We start from the raw sequence: 20,407 nt of genomic DNA, 5'->3' as shown, positions 1-20,407 counted from the left end.
ATCTTGCCTTTGTGGCAGTTTGAATCACCTTTTTTTTTTTTAAATAATTTATTTATTTATGGCTGCGTTGGGTCTTCGTTGCTGCTTGCAGTCTTTCTCTAGTTGAGATGAGCAGGGGCTACTCTTTGTTGTGGTGCGCGGGCTTCTCACTGCGGTGGCTTCTCTTGTTGCGGAGCATGGGCTCTAGTAGTTGTGGCCCACGGGCTTAGTTGCTCCACGGCATGTGGGATCTTCCCGGATCAGGGATCGAACCTGTGTCTCCTGCATTGGCAGGCGGATTCTTAACCACTGCGCCACCAGGGAAGCCCTGAACCACTTTTATGGGACATTTCTTCAGGGTTTCCTTTGGCCAATCATCTTGCTTTGCCTGGTTTTCTGAGTACGTATTTGGTTTATCTTAGGGTCCTCCCCTGTGTGCGCACACATCTCTTAGCCAGGATGGATTCTAGCGAAGAGGCTTATGGGTAGGTTGACATCACTTACTACAGGGTGGCACCTCCTCCATTTTTGACCCCCCCGCCCCCAGGAGCCTTTCTGCACATGCATAGTCGGGAAGGTCTCCTTGGCCTCGAGAATGAGAAATATGTGGTCTCTTATCTGCGCAGGGCTCAGCTTCTCCGCCCTCCTGCTATCTTGGAGATCTGCCCACAGGGTAGAAACTCCAGAGCCTCAGCCTGGGGCCCATCTGTACAGCCATTGGCAAACTAAACCGGCTGAGAGACCTTTACACTCTTGAAAATGATTGAGGACCTCAAAGAGTCTGTTTATCTGGCTTATATCTGTTGATATTTGCCATATTAGATATTAAAGTGGAAAATTTTAAACATATTAATTCATTAAAACATGAGAAACATTACACTTAACGTGAATACCATCATTTGAATAAAAATAGCTATAAATTCCAAACGAGAAAAATAGTTTGGGGACAAGAATGGCATTGTTTCACGGTTTTGCAAATCTCATTACTGTCTGGCTTGAGAGAAATCAGCTGGATTCTCTCATCCTGTCTGCAGTCAGCCTGTTGTGATACCACACATCATGTAGCCTCTGGAAAATTCCACTGTGCATTTGAGAAAGAATGAGAGCATAAAGGTCAGATAACATCTTAGTGTTGTTAGGAAAATAGTTTTGACCTTGTGGATTTCTGAAAGCATCTTGGGAGTCTGTAGGGGGCCCCTGGACCACACTTAGAGAACTGAGGGCCTACTGAATTCTTTACTCTTTCCTTGCTTCCTGTCCCAAATCTGGAAGGCTGTATGCAGCCTTTCTCTGAGGCTTGTGTTCTTTGCAGGGGTCTTCGGGCCTCTGAAGGGCCCGTGAGTGGGAGTGGATGACGTGGTGGTCTCTGAAACAGGTTTCTTTCGTGGCTTATGGAGAGCGCAGACCACCATGGAGGGGAGGAGGGGTTTGGTCTGCCTGTCCTTAAAGCCGGGAGATGGGTGGAGACTCTGTGGAGGACCATCCGGCCAGGGGTTCTATAGGTCAGTGGCCCTGGGTGGGTGGTGAGAAGCGAGAGGAAGCCGCCCAGCTACCCAGCAGCCTGTGTCCCTCTGGCCCACCCAGCACTGCCGTGCATGACTGTGCCCGACTCCCACAGACGACGGGGCGCAGGAGACAAGCCTACGTCGTGGATGGAACCCAGGTCTGCTCACCAAACCCCGCAGTGGATGGAGTGGCCTGGGGTGAATCAGAGAAAGGCACCTCTGAGTGCTGTACTCGGGGAATAACAAACAGAGGGTCTGGAGGCACGAGCTTAGGAGAAAATAGAAACCGATTCAAGGAGAGTCCGTAAGGTTGGGGATGTGACAGGGGCCAGAACTAGCTGCTGAGAGAAGCTGAGGCCACTGACCTATGAGAGCAGTGTCCCAGGGGCAGCCGTGCCTTTCTTTCCCGGGGGGTCTGTTGGCAACACCGGGTTTGGCTCAACCGTAATTACTCTGTTTCTCCTCCTGCCTGAACCTGGCTATCAACCTTGCCTGGTGTGGCCTCCCTTCTGCCCTGAAACCAAATCCTGTGTAGCGTGCAGAGCGTGGTTCAGACTGTGCATCCTTCCCTGGCACCCCAGCTGCAGGTTCCTTCCTGCTGCGATTGGCCGCACCACTGGGAAGACAGCCTTACATTGAGGCCGCGTCTTCTGACTGTTATGTAACCTTCCCTATGGAAACACCTGGTGCGGTAGATCGGCTCCCTGAGGACAGGAGGGTGTGGCTTTCTCATTGGAAACACCTGGTGCGGTAGATCGGCTCCCTGAGGACAGGAGGGTGTGGCTTTCTCGTTGTGCTCATGACTGTTGATCCAGCACTTTGTTATTGCCTGCTATGTGCGTCTTGGGGATACAGCTCCTGTCTTTGAAAAGCCTGCAGGGAAGTGGGTAAGACGGCCCCAGAAATCAGGCAAGAGTAGATGCACCCAGAGGCCCGTGGGAGCATCTAACTCCGGGACCAAGTCTGCTTGCTTTCTATTGTGGGCCTTGCCTGGCACAGTGCCTGGACATAGTAGGTGTGCAAGAAATTGAATGAGACATTGGGGTGCGTTCAGGAGCCCATCAGTAATGTGGGACATGGGGGGGGGTGAGCCAGGGTGGGAGGCTGGGCTCAGACCATGGAAGGCCAGGCCTCCCTGCCTCCCTCACGTGCTAGAACTTTGCCCTCCGAGATGGGGTGGGACTTAGTCACACTTACCTTTTCTATTGACCACATGGCCGGTGCTTGCTGAGCAGAGGTTTGTTCACCGCCTACTTGTCCGTGTCTCTTCACTGGCTCTGAAAGGACATCATAGCTCCATCTTGGACTTGGGTCCACGGAGATGTCCTGTCTCGGGACCTGGCCTGGCAGGGCTGCCTGTGGTGGATCAGGGAAGAGATCTCTGGGAGGCAGAGATGGCAGGCTAGGTGCGTCACCCTCTGCCACTGCGGGGTGAGGCCGGATGGGCTGCAGGAGCTGGTAGACGTCTGGAAGTCCTCCCTGACCTTCACACTGTGTGGTCACCCTAGTGACCAAGCTCAGGCCGGGGCTGACCAGAGGAAGGATGGAAAGACAGACTTTTCCTAGAAAACAGCCTTCTTGCTAAGGCTTTCTGTAAACCATTTAATACCTCCAGGGACCTCCCGGGAAACGTGCTGGAGTACTGTTCCTACTTTTCCTTTGAGCAGGGAAAAGACAAAGGTGGGCCAGCTGGAGACGGGCCATGCTGGACTCTGCACCCCCCGGCTCTCAAAGGGTGAGGGGGTGCCTGGACTCCTGGTTCTGTGTCCACCGAGGTGCCTGGTGCCTGTGCCTGTGAGAGCTGGTCCTGTGGTGCAGGGACGGCTCTAAGCCACTGTCCTACAGCCCAGGCGGTGGCAGCAATCACTAGAAAAACCCCATGGCGTTGCCTTTGGGGGCTCTTTTTCTGGTTCCAAATTGTATGGGGGGCAAGAGGTGGGCAAGAGCCACGGCCCTGGCCCTTCTGGGGTGCCCTCTGCTGCCCTGTGAGGGTCCAGTGACCTCACTTTCTGAGGGGCATTTCTGATGGGCCGGGCAGTGTGACACAATGGAAAGAACCAGACACAGGCCTCAGCCTCCTTCCCTGAGTCTCACTTGCCAGTGAGGATGGAGATTCCTAGACCTGCCCATTAGAAATAAGAGTGGGTTCCTCCCTGAGCCCCCACGTCGTTCTGGAGGAGTGTGACCCTCCCAGATAAAAGATCAACAAGAGCAGCTCTCTGTTCACCAGGGAGCCCCCAAATACTAGTGAATTGATAGTGTTGCCATGGCAACCATTCATCCCCGTACAACCCAGGCAGATGGAGATGGGGAAAGGGACAAAGATGTCCTTCTGTCCTGCTGGTGACCTGCTCACCATTCTGACGCTAAACCTAATGGCAGGAAGGACAGTGGAAGGACTCTCTTTGGTGGCCAGGATGTCGATGCCGATGACGATACGGGTTCACCGTTTCTTAGGCGAACCTTTTACGTGCATTATTCCATTCGGTCTTCATTTCAGTCTTTTCAGATAGGCACTATTATCATTATCCCATCCACAGAGGAGGCGGGGTTGAGTAAACAGCCAGGGTCACACAGCCAGCACACGGAAGAGGCAGAAGCTGGGCCTGGGGCTGTGAAGTCCCAGCAGGTCCTGGGCAGGACCCTCCCTGGCATTGTATTCAGAAACCTCAGTTCCCCCGTGTGAAGCGCTCAGGCGGCCCATGGAAGGATGCTTGTCGTCACCCGAGGCCTCTGTGACACGGGACCCACGGCAGCAGACTTTGTTCATCGGCTGCTTGCTCGGCGCCAGGCTCCACGTGCCCACCTGTGAGACAGCGTCTGCAGTTGGTATTCCCGTCTCACTCCAGGACGCCTTTCTCCAATGAGGGACGAGGCTTGTCTCCCTCCCCGCCATTAGGCAGTGGCAGAGCTGGGCTTTAGCCTCTGCTTATTCTCGGCCACGCAGGGAGGTAGCTCAGAAGGGTGGGGCCGTGGAGGGAGGGAGAGCTGCTCTCAGCCACGGCTCCCGACGTGCAGAGCTGCCAGTTATCCTGCCCACAAACCTGCCCGCTGCAACGGCTTTGCGATTCAGCAGCCCACGCAGCTGCTGCTTTTCTGAGGTGCATAGGGAAGCAGCTATGCCCAGCTGCTTGGGCCAACTGGCCCTGGAGCTCCCCGGGTCCACCCCAGGGCCTGCAGCGATCAGGGGCCTGGTTCTGATGGCAGACTGTATAGGCTGGGCAGGGATAAGACACAGGTTTCCCTAGGACCGCAGCATGGCCCTGGTGCTTCCCCAGGTGGGCCTTCTGGGTGTTGAGTGTTGAGCACTGGGTCAGATTTCTATTCCTCCAGAGGCCACGGGCCTGGCTCCTCCTGGCTCTTGATTTATACAGCTTTGCTCTGACCATTCCTTGTACAGTTTGAGCAGATTGGATTTCCCTCTTCTCAAAACCGGTCACTTCTTTCCTTCTTTTACTTCCCCTTTACGAAAGCCGATTTGCTCGGATTTACCCTCCAGGGCTCAGCCCTTCCTTCAGATGCTCTCGTACTCCTTTCATTTTAGCTGAAGTCCTTTCACAAACAGCTGGCTTCCATTCATTTGGAGAGCATGTCTATGCATGAAAGGAATTATGCACCCAGCGGGGATCACTAAGAGCAACAATACTGTGTTGTGTTAAATCTAAGACAAAGTGTGATGTCGCTTGTAAGATGCACCCAATTTCAGAGATATTACGTCATGAAAAAGATGTGCATTTAAATTACTAAAAGCACAGGGCTTCCCCGGTGGTGCAGTGGTTGAGAATCCGCCTGCCAATGCAGGGGACATGGGTTTGAGCCCTGGTCCGGGAAGATCCCGCATGCCGTGGAGCAACTAAGCCCGTGTGCCACAACTACTGAGCCTGTGCTCTAGAGCCCTCGAGCCACAACTACTGAGCCCGTGAGCCACAACTACTGAGCCCACGAGCCACAACTACTGAGCCCGCATGCCACAACTACTGAAGCCCACGTGCTACAACTACTGAGCCCACGTGCCACAACTACTGAGCCCGCGTGCCGCAACTACTGAAGCCCACGCACCTAGAGCCCATGCTCTGCAACAAGAGAAGCCACCGCAATGAGAAACCCACGCACCGCAACGAAGAGTAGCCCCCACTCGCCGCAACTAGCAAAAGCCTGTGCACAGTTATGAAGACCCAACGCAGCCCAAAATAAATAAATAAATAAATGAGTGACCAAAACACAGAATGCAGAGATGCTCACAAATACGGTGTATGGGGAGAGTTTTGTGCTAACGTGTGTCCAGGAGTCGTCAGTGAGAACCATTCCAAACCTGCCTGTGTCGTGGGGTCGAGGTTGGCAACCAAGTGATAAAACCCAGGAAGAGTCCTTGCCTGGCAGCGCCCTGGCACACGTCATAGAGTCCTGGCGTGTTGTTGCTGATGGGAGCTGGTCCAGTCTTGTCCCAGGAATCCTCTGGGGAAGGTTTGCTCAACTGCATCCCTGACACACCGAGTTTAAATTCTGGATGAGGCCCGGGAATCTCTACTTTATAAACTCCTTGTGGCACCCCCCATCTCTGGTGGAGCACCCAAGGCCAGGGAGGGGAGGGGGCCGGCGCGTGCGGAGCAGATGCTGACTGGCCTTCCTGGCCTCTGAGCCGTGTGGCCTCCATGAGAACTTCAAGTTCAGCTCCTTTCATGAGCGTCCCTCTGCTCTTTCCCTTCAGAGGATACTGCCTTCCAGTGGAGGTCAGGGCCCTGGCCTCTGCATTTCCAGGGTTCAGTCTAGGAGGTCGCCCTGGTCTCGGGCTGCGCCATCAAGCAGGGGTCCGACAGTGTTCCACTGACTGGACTGTTTCGTTTGACAGATGTTGACAAGCACCTACTAGGTGTGAGCGAGCATGCTTGGGTTTCCGGGCAGGGTGGGTCTCCAAGCACCAAGGTCAGGGGATGCCAGGCTGCGTGGGTGGCACCCTCGCTGAGGTGGCCTCTCCCTCCTGCAGGGCCTGTGGGAGCAGTGCCAGCTTCTGAAGAGCGCCTCGGTGTTCGCCCGCTGCCACCCCCTGGTGGACCCCGAGCCTTTCGTGGCCCTGTGTGAGAGGATGCTGTGCACGTGTGACCAGGGGCTGCTGTGCGCCTGCCCTGTGCTCCTGGAGTACGCCCGGGCCTGCGCCCAGCAGGGGATGCTGCTGTACGGCTGGACGGACCACAGCTCCTGCCGTGAGTCAGCATGGGACCCCCACCGGCGGGGGTGAGCGTTGTCCATCCGGCTGTCACACCCCAACCAGCCAGTGCCTGCCAAGACCCACATCCCGGGAACCAGTTCCCGCCTGGATCCTGCTCTGTCCCCTGGTCACAGAGCAAGTCCCCTCCCTAACGGCTTTGAGGAGGCTTGAAAGGCCCCCCTAAAAGCCCCCGCGTCACTTCTCCTGCCTCTGTTCTCACTCCCCGTCTTCCTCGCTTGCCCGTGAGCAAATCCATCCCCTGGACTCAAAAACCGGTCCTGGCTCCGAGGGGAATCGCAGCAGTTAAAGTCGGAACTGACTGGGAGCAGGGCGGTGGCCGAAGTGTCCCCGGGGTGATCTTGGGATCCTGGCAGGCTTTTGTCAAGTTCCTCCCTTTCATTTAATCCCTTCTCTCTTCCTGCGGGTGTCACCATCCCTCCCCCTCTCCCTCTAATCTCGTGGGTCCCTAGTCATTGTCATTGCCGCCACCCCCAAATTATCCTGATTAAGTACGAGCTTCTCCAGTCACCTTGCAGGCAGCCTCCTGTCCCCGCCGCGACTTCCCACAGATCACAGGCGGCACAGACTGTGGAGGGGAGCAGCCCAAATACTTACACTGCACACATGTGTGTTTTTCAGCTTATAAATCAGAGCTGTCCATCTTTGCTGTGGGGTGTGAGAAGGGTGGTTATTGGCAGCAGCGTTCTCCTCTGGAAGGGGGAGTGGCTGTTTTTTTAGGTCTTTGAAGAAAGGATGGGGAGATGCCTGAGGTATCTTGGAGGACAAGTGGTTTGGGATGCTGGGATGCTCTGGCCCTTCTGGTCCTTCAGCCTGAGCATCAGTCAGCATTAGGTGAAGAGAAGAGAGAAAGGAGGGCTGTCCTTGTCCATGAGGGGCTGGGTCCAGCGGGAGGACGGAGGCTCAGGTGATGCGGCTGCCAGGGCTGTCCTGCCTCAGTGGACATAGATAGAAATGAACATGCCTTGTGCGGGGCGTGGCCGTGAGGCTGCGTGCCCAGTGCTGGGTGGGGCATCTGACTGGGCCCTATTTCTTGAGGAAGAGGAACCCTCAGAGGAGGGATGGGATGGAGGACACCATTTACCCCTTGCTTGGCCTTGGGGGCCTTGCATTTTCAGCCGGGGACGTTGGCCCCTGGGGTGCCACTGAGGTGGAGATGGTCCCTGAAGACAGAGGGGGGCAGACAAAGGGGGCCAGGGACTCTGAGCACCACGTGGCTTGTGAGATGCTGCCCTGGAAGGGAACAGCTCCCGGCAGACTCCTGAGTTTTCCATTTCAGGACCGGACTGCCCTGCGGGCATGGAGTACAAGGCATGCGTGTCCCCCTGCCCCAGAGACTGCCGGAGCCTGCACGTCAGTGAAGTGTGTCAGCAGCAGTGCGTGGATGGCTGCAGCTGCCCTGGTAATGACTTCCCACTTCACTTACAGATCTGAGACCTCGCCGGTGCCCTTGGCTTGGGGAAGCCGGATGAAGGCCACCTGTGCTTGTTCCCCATTGCCGACATCAGAGGCCTTTGATTTATTTTTTAAAGGTCCTTATATGGAGTGATGAGGATCGAGCTGGTATTTATTTCTAATTTATGTTTTCCTGTTGCACTGTATCCATGAAAGCACGTGTGTCTGGGGAATAGAAGGATGGTCTGGGCTCCAAGAGTGACTTTGTTTGGGGAGCACGTGGCCCTATCTGAGCTGCAGTGTTTTCTCAGTTAAGCGTCAGGGAATTGTCTGGGAGAAAGATAGTCTCAACTGTTTCCTAGGTTTGTCGTGTGAGCTCAGCTGAAAAAGAACTTTGCATCAGGAAGTCTTTCTCAGGAGAGACCTTGTGAGCTTTGGTGAAAAGTTCTGGTTAAGTACTGAGAGTGAGTCTTGTGTGTTTTGACTCACGACTTCTCCACTGGAGGAACTTGAACAAAACCCTTGCCTCCGTTTCTTCATCTGATAGGATGGAGATAAATAATCTTCCCCCTCTCTCCCACTGCATTGCTGTGAAAGATAAACATAGCACAAGTTCTTTGAGCTTCCTGGAAGAAGCCTTCAGGCTAGACTCACGGCTTCCCTACTGGAAGGCCTTTGAACAAACCTGTTTCCCCCATTTCTTCGTCACTAGAGTGGAGATAAATAGCCCTCCTCGCTCTCATTGCAAACCGTGAGTGAAAGATAAGCATCGCAGAACGAGTCCTTTGAGCTTCCTGCAGGAAGCCCAGAGTTGATCATCACCCCGGGGGCTTCTGTGGTTGTGAGATGAGTAATGATGATGCCCAGGTCGAGTCTTTTTGCCTTGTTCCCCTTGACCCAGAGGGACAGCTCCTTGACGAAGGCCGCTGTGTGAAAAGTGCCGAGTGTTCCTGCGTACATTCTGGGAAGCGGTACGCTCCGGGCGCCTCGCTCTTGAGAGACTGCAACACCTGGTAATTGGGGCCGAGCAGTGTGGTCTGCGAGAGCTGCCCGGGTCTGTGGGAGGGGCAGCTGGGCCGGCAGGGGCAGTGAGGGCACCGGCAGGCAGGTAGAACAGGACCTGGTCTGGGCTGGGGGTGGTTTGGGGAAGGGTGTGGAGGCTGATGATGGGGAGCAAGGATTATATACAGATCGGCCTGGATGAGGGGAGCTGGGGGGGGTGGTGAAGGCCCCTTCGCGTGCAGACAACATCTCTAGCTTTCCCCCCAGCCATGCTTTAATAAGTGACTCTCTCCCTGTTGCCTCTGCTTTGCTTGAGCCGTTTCCTCCAGAAGCCCCTCTGGTGTTCCCTGGGCTGGGTCTGTCTGTCCCCTGCAAACGGGGAGAGGAGAACGCTTCCAGACCTCTTCGCTGGCTACCTTTCCCTACTGGGCAGTCTTGCAGGAGTCTCAAGGGCTGCCCAGCATGGGCCAGGGTGTTACCCCTGTCAGCAGCCCGCCCTTCCTCCGGTCTTCTACCAGCTGTGTGTGTGTACGCATATGTGCGTGCGCGCGCGCGCGCATGTGTATGTGTGGAATTTGACTTAGTGCCTGGGTAGACCCCCTAGGTTTCCCTCTTCTTCTATCTGTCTGTTGGGGTTTCTTCCCCTTGGCATTGTCTCCATGATTCCTCTGTGGCCAAAGCCCCTTCCTGTATACCTTCAGCCTCATGAAGCCCCCTCAGGCGCGAGCGCCTTTCTCATCTCAGACCTCTCCCCTGGGGCTGTGGGATGGGCAGTGCACTCTCTAAATCCATTCAGGGATGCCTGCGTTTGCAGACCCACTGTAACCCCTGCTTCTCTCCCCAACAGCATTTGCCGAAACAGCCAGTGGGTCTGCAGCAATGAGGAGTGTCCAGGTAGGTGACCTTCCCCTCCCCTCTGCCCTCCTCCCAGTGGAGAGGTACAGCCTCCCTTCCTAGACTTGGGAGGACCACCTGGCCAGGCAGGGAAAGGTGGTCTCTGCACAGGTTGGATGCAACCCCCGACCACAGCTCCAGTGCAGAACCAGCTGTGCTAACCCTCTCCTCCCGGAAGCAGGAGAGGGAGGTCCCCCAGCAACCGAAAGGGGAGACTGCACCTGGGAACCCTTTCATTGTCCTTTTCCCTTCACCTGTTTGCCCAAAGGATTACGGTTGAACGTGCTGTGAAAACTGCAAGGTCACAGGTGACTAAACAAAGATGAAGCAAATTCCTTGGAAAATTAAGAGGAAGAAGGGCCTGGTAATTCTTTAAGCTAGAAGTGAGAAATTTCTGGAATTTTCTGGAATGCCTTATCCAAAGATCTTGGGAGGATCCAAGAGCTAGGAAAACCAGGTCACTCAATGATCCCTCCTACCCTGTCCCTGCTCTGGAAAATCTATTTAGGAAAAGTTTCCTTATAATTTCTGCGCTTTACTTTCTCCTCTGTTTAGCCCCAACTCTATTCTATCTACTGCAAATTTTACCCATTCAAAGCTCCCTCTGCCTCACCTTCCCGATGACCCTGGCTTTTCTCCTGATGCTTCTCCCCTTTTGGTCAGTCGTGTGATGTTTGCTATGTGTTAGGCATGGTGTTCAGTACTTTACATGTATTACATCATCACCACAACCTATGAAGAAGGCGCAATTTATTCTCATTTTACAAAGGAGGAAACAGATCCAGAGAGGTTAAGTAACTCACCCAAAGTCACACAGCTGCTATGAGACAGAGACAAGATTCAAACTCACAACCACCTGACTTCTATTTTGCCTTTCCCTTTACTCTCCTTCCTAGTGCTCGATCCATCCCTTTGCAGGAGGATCATTGCCATCGTTCATGAACCCTGGAGAGGCCGCATGCTTAGTTAAAGACCATCTCAGCCTCATTCAAAGGCTGGATACTACTTTGGGATCCCCATGTTTGTAGATTGCAATAAAAGACTGCAAGGCAAATAGCCAAATGATAGGCTCCCCTCCTGTTGGCCCCAAGAGACCACATTGGCTTTGGTGGGCTGGCAGGAGGTTGAGCTTACACATTTGGGATCTGTGGCTTTAGAGTCACTTAGGACTTATCCAGTGCCCACTATACTGGGAAAATTCTGGAACTAGATGGAAACTAGATGGAAAGTGGGCCCCAGGACTTAGTCAATTAGTCTGGCCCAGGGATGGCCAACCAGCCGTGTATCTTCTGTGCAGTTCTTGAAGGAAGCACAAAGAACAAAAGATGCTCTTGTAAGTGGTATCAGTGCTCCAATTTAACATAATCATACCCTGTGAAAGACCTAAAGAGTCATTTGAAAGCCATGAGGTCAATGTAATGGACCTGTGAAAAAACTTTTAATATCTAGGTAATAAGCATTTATTGTATAAGATCTATGAGGTACAGTGGGTGGAATTAGGAATTTAGCTTACTGTGTTTTGTCAGATTGACTACTAGATTAAGAATTCTTAATAACAACTTCCTATAGGGAGGGTCTTCCTTCCATCCATCCATCCAACCATTCATCCATCCATCTATCCAATCACCTATCCAACCATCTAACCATCCATCCATCCATCCATCTACCATTTAATCATCCACCCAACCACCTAACAATCAATCCAACCATCTGTCCATCCATCCACCTACCCATCCATCCATCCACCCATCCGTCCATCCATCCATCCATCCAATCATCTCTCCATCCATCCATCCATCCACCCATCTAACCATCTATCCATCCACCCATCCATCCACCCATCCATCCACCCATCCATCCATCCATCCATCCACCCATCCATCCATCCATCCATCCATCCATCCATCCATCCATCCATCCATCATGTATCCATCCAACAATTATTTAAAAACCCACTGTGTACATGATGGAATGCTTAGTCTGGAGTAGACAATGTAATCCCCTAGTCTTCAATTCAAAATTTGGGTGGTAACTTTGCTGAGGATGCACGAAATTTTCTTGATGCCTTGATGGGAAGAGAGCTAGTTCCAACTCTGAGGTCTACTGAGTGGTTTGATATTGTGCCAACACAACCAATAACCTCTTGCTCTGCACGTTCAAAGCCCTGACCCTCTTCTTCTAGATCTGGAGCTTAGTTGGTCCTTGCCTCCCTGTCCATTTCTACCTGTAGCACACAGCATATTTCTACACCTGCCGAGAGTCAGCTGGCGGGGGGCTGTCTTATCTCCCAGGGTGAAGATTGCTGGCAGAGCTTCTGATGGGAAGGTTCTGGAAGGGGATATGTCTGGCTCTGCTAGTAAAGCAAAGAGCAGGCTGGGGCTTCTCTGCAGTCCCTGGAGGAGCTGACATTGTGATTCTTAGAAATAGAGATCTGGGTTTTGATTCCCTGGAGTAAGATGAGAGTGTACTAGTTGTCTATTACTATATAACAAAGGGCCCCCAAACTTAGCAAACAACAAACATTTATTATCTCAGAGTTTCTGTACGTCTGGAATCTGCGTGTGGCTTAGCTGGGTACCTCTGGTTCAAGATTTCTCATGAAATTGCAGTCAAGTTGTTGACTGGGGCTGTGGTCTCATCTGAAGGTTCCTCTGTAGTGAAGGGAATCACTCGGAAGCTCACTCATGTGGTGGTGGCCAGGCCTTGGTCCCTCACCTTGTGGATCTCCCCTTGGGGCTCCTCATGACATGACAGCTGGCTTCCTCTAGGGTGAGTGACCTCAGAGAGAATGAGGCAGAACAGCCAAGACAGAAGCCACAGTCTTTTAAAAACCTGCTCTCCAAAGTGACATCTTTCACTTCTGCTGTATTATATTTGCTAGAAACAAGACCACATGTCCAGCCTGCGTTCAAGGTGAGGGCATCACACAAGATGTGAATACAGGAGGTGGGGACCATGGAGCGGGGGGACCTTAAAGTCTACCTAGCACAGAGAACCTCATGTGTGGGAGCGAGAGGGAGAAAACAATCACTGAGGAGAGCGTCGGTCTGCATGGAGAGGGGCTGGAGCGTCTGTTACAGGCTCCTTAGGCCTTCACTGCTCCTGGCACACCTCTGTTCTGGTTAGGATTAGGGCAGCCCCAGGTGCCTGGGGCTCTCTGCTAATTTAGTTTCCACTGAATCATAAATGTTTGGTTGGGATCAATGAGGAAGGAGCATGCCTGTTAATAGGGACTATTCCTCAAACAAATAAAGCTGTGATGACGGAATCTCAAAGTCCTGGCGGAAGAGTGTGGAAGATACTCTGCTGGGGCTGGGAAGTTTATTTGAGGCCCAAGTCCTATGAACGTGGAAAGGTAGCGTGGTCCTGGGCCTGGGAGCGTGAGCTGTGGACTCAGCCTGGTAGGAGTTCCAGTTCCACCGCTTACCAGCTGGATGACTTTTGGCAAGCTGCTTAACCACTTGCAGCCTCAGTTTCCTCATCTGTCAAATAGGATGATAACAGCAGCTTCATCCCATGAGAGCTGTGGTTACTTGACACACAGCAAGTACTCAGTAAACATTAGGTGTTTTCATCGTCACAGCCACAGCTGTTTCATTAAGCAGGGTCAGAGAAGCATGGAGACACGAAGGAGCCCGGGATGGGGAGGGGTGGTGCAAAGCAGGGTGCGGCTGGGACAGGTGGGGCACGAGGCAAGACAGAGCCTGAGCCTTCCCTGGGCTTGGTGGCATGGAGGCCCACGTTGGGGTTCCTGGAGTCTCACCAGACCTCCTTCAGGCCAGGCCATGCGTTGCCATTTCCTCTGCTTTCTCCACGTCCAGACCTGGATGTACCTGTGCTCCTCGGCACTTGCCACGTGTGCCCAGTATCCCCATGAAATGAAGCTTATTGGAAACGGCAGCCACCCCATACGGCAGTACTGGCCGGTGTCAAGTACTATGAACTCTGGAGTCTGACGGAACGCCCACGTTCAAATTCCTCTTGGGCCACTCTGGGGCCTTGGGCGAGATTTTCTCTGTGCCTCAGTTTTCTCTTCTGTAAACTGGGAATAATAATGCCGGCCTCACCAGAGCAGTAAATGAGGTAGTGCCCATAGAGCACTTAGAAATGCGTCTTGCATGTTTGGTTGAGATTATGTTAGTGTGATTTAGAGGCAGGCTTTGGTGAACATTTATGCTGGGAGGAAGCCTGAGTTGCTTTGCAGAAGGCCTGTGGGCTGACCTTTCTGTAGCCGCATGGAAAAGGGTAGAAGCCAATGAGCTGAGCAGAACAGCCCCATGGAGGCTCCTTTCCTGCGAACACAGGGGCTTATTTAGAAGAGGTAACATGTTTCCATAAATGAGAGACTTTTTTTCTCTTCTTTTTTCCGTGAGGGAGGATTCTTATTCATGTAGTGGACTCGCTTTAACTCCTGGCTGTTCTTGGTTTTATGCTCTTTGCTATTTTAAGAATCACCTGCCTTCACCGAACTTTTATTGCCCACCTGCTGCGCCCAGTGGTGGCCAGCGGCTTGTCAGGCTGCCTTTTGCTGACCAGCTGGCTGGGAATGTCTTGGGCATCCTCTTGGCAGAACTTGGGCATCTTGGGGACCTCTGGGCAGAGCTTGGGCGAGTGTCAACGTGTGGCCCATTCTTCTGGCTCCTGTTCCAGCCTCCAGGCCCACGGCTCCCTAGCACCTCACTCAGCTGTCTTCCTGGGTTTCCCGTGTGGTCAGCCCCATCCCTCAATTGTACCAAGGAGATAAGCTAAATATAATACAGTATTTAGATTTCTGATTCCCGAGAAACTCCAGAACGCCAATCAGGGGAGGTCAGAGCAGGAAATCAGATCAGAGGATTAGATTCTGACCCAGAAGTTTTGCTTTCGAATGTTTGCATATTTTCTCGTTGACCCCTCTTTTCCTGAGCATTGTCAGAGATAATGCAAGTTCAATTTCTTACTCAGATAAGAGTGCTGTTGAGAAAACAAAGAGAGGTTGGGGGAGGAATTCCCACCCATCGCACTGCAATGGGGTCAAGACATGTGATACAAAGGGCTGTGTCATCCTGTTTGTAGAATGATGGTGGCTTCCGAAAAATAGCCATTTTAAAAAGACTTTCTTGTGACACCCGTGGATTTGGAATTCCACCGGGGCTACAATCAGTCGGAATGACCCTGGCCCCTAACTCATTGCCTGTTCTGCTCGGACTTCCACAAACAGTGACCCGTCACTCGTGCCCTTCTTGTGGGGCAATGCAGTGGGGAGGCACGATCTGCTTCTACTCACACTTCTGACACCACATGTGTGTGTGTTTCCCCCCGACAACAACCAATCCTCTGACTTTCTGGACACCACCCGGGTGTCCTACAATTCAGTTCAGTTCTGACCCTGACTACCCAGAATTAGCACAGACCCCGCAGGTGAAGTGCTCCGTCCACGTGCTCCTGCTTCTGATGGCAGCTATGATAATCGTTAGAATGGCTCACAGAACTCAGGCAAACACTTTACTTACTATTACTGGTTTATTACAAAAAATATTATAGAGGAGACAAATGACCAGCCAGATGGAGATGTACACAGGGTGAGCTCTGGAAGGGTGCTGAGCACAGGAGCCTGTGTCCCTGTGGAGCTGGGGTGTCCTACATGTAAATATGTTCACCAAACCGGAAGCCCTCCCAACTCTGTTGTTTAATAAGCGTTTTTACGGAGGTTTTACTATATAAGCACGACTGATGATGATTATTTTTTTTAAGATATTTTTGATGAGGACCATTTTTAAAGTCTTTATTGAATTTGTTACAATGTTGCTTCTGTTTTATGTTTTGTTTTTATGGCTGCCAGGCATGTGGGATCTTAGCTTCCCGACCAAGGTTGAACCGAAGTCCCAACCATTGGACCGCCAGGGAAGTCCCTAAGCCTGGTTGATTATTAACTCAGTCTCCAGCCCCTCTCCCTTCCCTGGAGTTTGGGGGATGGGACTGAAAGTCCCAACCCTCTAATCATACTTAGGTCTTTCTGTAACCAGTTCCCATCCTGAAGCTCTCGAGGGACCCGCCAAGAGGGGCTTCATTAGAACAAAAGGTGCTCCTCTCACCCAGGGCATTCCTAGGGCACTAGAAGCTCTGTGTCAGGAATCAGGGACGAAGACGTGTATATTTCTTCTTATCACAGAAGATGATGCTGGTGAGGACGATCTGGGGCCTCCCTATTTTCTCCGAATTTCTCTGGGCTGAGTGTGCCCTCCTGGCCCACGCCATCTTAGATGGGGTTAGTTGCTCTGGGCACCAGGCAGAGGGACACTCACTGTAACCTGGGGCCACTCGCCCTCCCCCTGCCTTCCAGCACATACCAAGGGCAGGGCCACACCTGGACCCAAAGCCGGTCCTGCCCCTCCCCCCCGCCCCCCCCATGCCTGCTGTGTCTTTCAGTGCAAATCTGGGCATGAGGTGGCAGGCAGGGGGCCGATGGGGCTTGTCTTTGACAGGTGGACAGCTGGAACCCCTCTCAGGCCTCTGGGGACCCCTGGCATCAGCCCCTGGAGATGGGTCCAAGGGGGACTGGCTGTAGGACCCTCCTGGGGGGAACTTGGGGTGCAGAGCAGAGAGGTGCTGTGGAGGACGATTCTCTGCTGTTTGGAGGCCGGGGGCACTGGGAGAGGAAGGAGGGCCCCTACTTTATGGAATGGCTGCTTTGCTTTCTCTATAGAGTAGAAGGCAAGGAGGAGAGGAAACAGGTAAAGGGAGCCTGGGGAGGGTTCCAGATGCGGGCCTCGGCTTCAGTGGGTCCACTGTGGGCTGAGCTGGGATTGGGCCAGTGGGGAGTCACTGGCGGCATTAGCAAAGCCCCCCTCCCCCAGCACGGACGACCTGCGGTCCGAGGTGCACTGGGCCGGCACTGGGGCCTGGGAGGACGGAGTAGCTGTTGTGTGGTGCGCGTCGAGGGCTCGAGCGGCAGGGTGACGCCAGGGCATCCTCGTACCCATCCCCAGACGCGTCAGCTGGCTCAGGCAGTGGTGGGAACATGGGCAGATGGGGTCCTGGGCCCCCATTGGCCCCAGCTGAAATCACAGCATGGATTTGCCCAGGAGGAGGCCTGAGGGCCGCCCCTCGGCTGGCGAAGGGGTGAGGATTGGGTCCTGGCCCCTGCACTGCTGGGCTCCCCCTTCCCCCATCACTGCTCTGGGCGGCCTTTCTGCCCTCTTGCCCTCAGGGACTCTCGTGGAGGGGGGAGTGCCCACAATGGCAGCGCAGAGAAAGGCCTCTGCAGGCCCGAGGCCCTTGGCCCCAGCAGAGCCAGAACCTGGAGCGGCCGTGGGGAAGGGCTGGGGGCCACGGTGAACCCAGAGCGCAGAGCCGGAGCCACGGGTTCTGGTCTGGCTCTGCCACTCCTTGCTGTGGCTGTCACTCCCCTGAGGCGTGGAACGGACCCACCCGGCCCTGACCTCTCAGGGCCAGAGGAGTGGGGCCTGAATAGAGTCCTCCCGTGGAGCCCCTTTATAGGCTGCGGTGAGGGGCACCCCCAGGAGGTGCCCTGCTGGGACACCCGCTCTCCCCTCCCCTGTGTCCCCCAGGGGACCCGCTGGGACACCCGCTCTCCCCTCCCCTGTGTCCCCAGGGGACCTGCTGGGACAGCCGCTCTCCCCTCTCCTGTGTACTCCAGGGGACCCGCTGGGACACGCGCTCTCCCCTCCCCTGTGCCCCAGGGGACCCTCTGGGACACCCGCTGTCCGTCCCCCAGGGGCGTGTCTCATCACAGGACAATCCCACTTCAAGAGCTTTGACAACAGGCACTTCACCTTCAGTGGGATCTGCCAGTACCTGCTGGCCCGGGACTGCCAGGACCACTCCTTCTCCATCATCATAGAGACGGTCCAGGTGAGCCTCGCCAGGCAGCCCCAGGGCAGCCACAGGGGTGAGGGGGGCAAGATGGCTCCGTGTGCACGGCCTTCCTCTGGACAGCTGAGCAAAGGGGAAGACAGACAGGGCGCACAGGGCTCCCCTGAGGACCTGAGCGCCTGTGGAGCAACAGGCCCAAGGACCAAGGGCAAGCAAGGCCTAGAATCCTGACGAAGGACCAGAGCGGGATGGTGCTGGGCGGTGGGAGGCCTGGGCTTTGGGCCTCTCTGTGGCATAACCCCGGGCCCTTCCCAGAGATGGTTCTGGGACCGGGGAGTGGTTCCGTGTGAGAAGGGCTGCGTGGGTGGAGGGCTTTCCCCGAGGGGATGGGTCGGGGGCTGGGCCGCGGGGCTGGTGGGGATTTGGTGACGTCCCTCGGTGTGCCCCCCTCGGCAGTGTGCTGACGACCCCGACGCGGTCTGCACGCGCTCGGTCACCGTCCGCCTGCCCGGCCAGCACAGCAACGTCGTCAGGCTGAAGCACGGGGGAGGCGTTGCCGTGGACGGTCAGGACATCCAGATCCCCCTCCTGCAAGGTGGGTGCCCTCCTCCCCCAAGGCCCCCCCCAGCTCACCCTCAGCGCCCCCGCCCCTCGGCAGTGCTCGCTGCCACCTCTTCTGCGCAAATGTGCAGGAGAGCTAACTCTGGAGGGCAGGCTGGGCGTCCTGGTCTGCCTCCTGCAAGAAAGGAAGGCTTCCTGGAGGAGGAGGAGCAGAGGAAGCTGGCTGGGGGCGGGGTGGCTGGTGATGGGTCAGACCCCAAGATGTCATGGGGCAAAGCCAGATGACCCCGTGACCTGTAGGAAAATCTACCTGTTCAGTGACTTTGCCAGGTTGTTATGCACCATTTTGCACAGCCTGTTTCCAACCTTCACCCTCAGAGGGGCTCCCTGACGCCTCCCCTCTTCTTCTTCTTCTTCAAGACCGCTGGCCAGCCCATGGCCCATTATCCCGGCTTTGCACATGGTGAACTTGAGGGTGCCTATGTGTGTTAATGCTATGTATGTCTCTCCGGGGAAGAGGTATGCCTCCTACCTCTTCACCAGAGAAAACTGCCGTTTCAGCTGTGCGCAGAGCACCAGTCAGCCGTGAGGACTGAGTAACTTAGCCTGGAAGCATGTGCAACAGCAGAGGGGCCGAGGAAATGCTCAGGGGTTAGGGGTTCAATGGGAAACGGACCCAGGCTCAGGGCACCTGCCTCAGCTAAGGATGCAGGAGCCTCTGCTGACCCCTTGTGGCAGTACAGGGAATGGCAGGCTACAGCAGGGATAGATATGGAGGTGCCTTCCTGGGGGAGCCCAATTTGCACTACACCCACCCTGATCACCTTGCCTCTGAGACACCCCCCACCTTAAGCCTCATGGACATCCCCAGCTGCCCCCTAACTCACTGCTTTGATTGCTACAGTCCTTTGTGAGATACCCCATCTTTCCCTACTATCCATCTGCCTGCCGCTCTCCTGCCCTCTCCCCATCTTAGCCTAAATCCCGTCCTTGCTGGGTTCCAGGTGACCTCCGCATCCAGCACACTGTGATGGCCTCCGTGCACCTCAGCTACGGGGAGGACCTGCAGATAGACTGGGACGGCCGCGGGAGGCTGCTGGTGAAGGTAGGTGCCCTCCTGAGCACGGCCACGCTGCAGCCAGACCTTACAAAGTCCCCGTTGTGCTCTGGGGGGAGAGGTCAAGGGTGGGCGGGGAATTCCTTTCTCCCCCGGCCCTGCGCCCCCAGAGCGAGGAACAGGCCTCTCTGTGTATAAGAGGCTGGTGTTTGCTGTCTGGATGCCCCTTGTTCACCCCGGGAGTTCCCGGGTGCTGGGCTCTGGTACCCCAAGGGGTGTCCAGACTGGATGGGCTCATGCGGGGCTGGAGAAGCAGTTGATTTGCTGCCCAGGCTCCTGGCTGCAACCAGGTCTGGAATCAGGGGGTGTTCCCCGGGGCGGGGCGCCCACAGTGGGACTCACAGCCAAGACCCTGTGTCGTGTACCCACTGCCTGTGGAAGGTTGTCCTGGGAACTACCAACCCCCTCCCGTGGTCCCGGGGCCTCTGCAGCCTAGGGGCCACTTCCTCTGCTTTCTGTGGCCCTAGAGTCATGCTGGGAGGGGAAGCCATGTATTTCACAGGGCTTGTTTCCCTCTGGAAATTTCCCTGGAAGGTATTGTCACTGCCGTTTCATAAACGAAGCAAGCAAGGCTCATGGGGGCTGGGAGACGCGCCCAGGACTGCGCACCCGATCAGCTCCCCGGGCAGCGTCGCCCCCAGTAGACCAGCGCTTCTCACTCTGAGGTCTTCAGATGCCTTTGCACTCTTCAGAATTATGGAGAACCCCGAGATCCTTTACGGAGGTTATAGCCATTGATACTTACCAGATTAGAAATTAAATCAGAGACATTTATTAATTCATTAAAAAATAACAATAGTAAAGCGACTACACATTGATATAAACGTTAAAAAATCTGTTTTCCGAAACAAAATTAGGTAGTGAGAATACCACTGTTTTATGTTTCTGCAAATTTCTTTAATGGCTGGCTTAATG

General features: G+C 54.5%; 1 protein-coding gene across 7 annotated transcripts in view; it reads left to right on the top strand.

Moving 5' to 3' along the window:
• Positions 1-20,407, top strand: part of VWF (von Willebrand factor) — a 197,711-nt gene that overhangs the window by 91,851 nt on the left and 85,453 nt on the right. For all 7 annotated transcript variants that reach the window (XM_067695488.1, XM_067695485.1, XM_067695489.1 and 4 more), the window contains 7 exons: positions 6,469-6,685; positions 7,988-8,110; positions 9,005-9,116; positions 9,953-9,999; positions 17,717-17,853; positions 18,271-18,409; positions 19,380-19,480. In XM_067695488.1, coding sequence (XP_067551589.1) covers positions 6,469-6,685; positions 7,988-8,110; positions 9,005-9,116; positions 9,953-9,999; positions 17,717-17,853; positions 18,271-18,409; positions 19,380-19,480 — 876 coding nt within the window. The remainder of the gene's footprint in view (positions 1-6,468; positions 6,686-7,987; positions 8,111-9,004; positions 9,117-9,952; positions 10,000-17,716; positions 17,854-18,270; positions 18,410-19,379; positions 19,481-20,407) is intronic.

Source organism: Pseudorca crassidens, chromosome 11, assembly GCF_039906515.1.
Source record: "Pseudorca crassidens isolate mPseCra1 chromosome 11, mPseCra1.hap1, whole genome shotgun sequence".
Classification (NCBI taxonomy): domain Eukaryota; kingdom Metazoa; phylum Chordata; class Mammalia; order Artiodactyla; family Delphinidae; genus Pseudorca; species Pseudorca crassidens.
The sequence above is the reverse complement of the archived record's forward strand: the minus strand, read 5'-3'. Positions and strand labels throughout refer to the sequence as shown.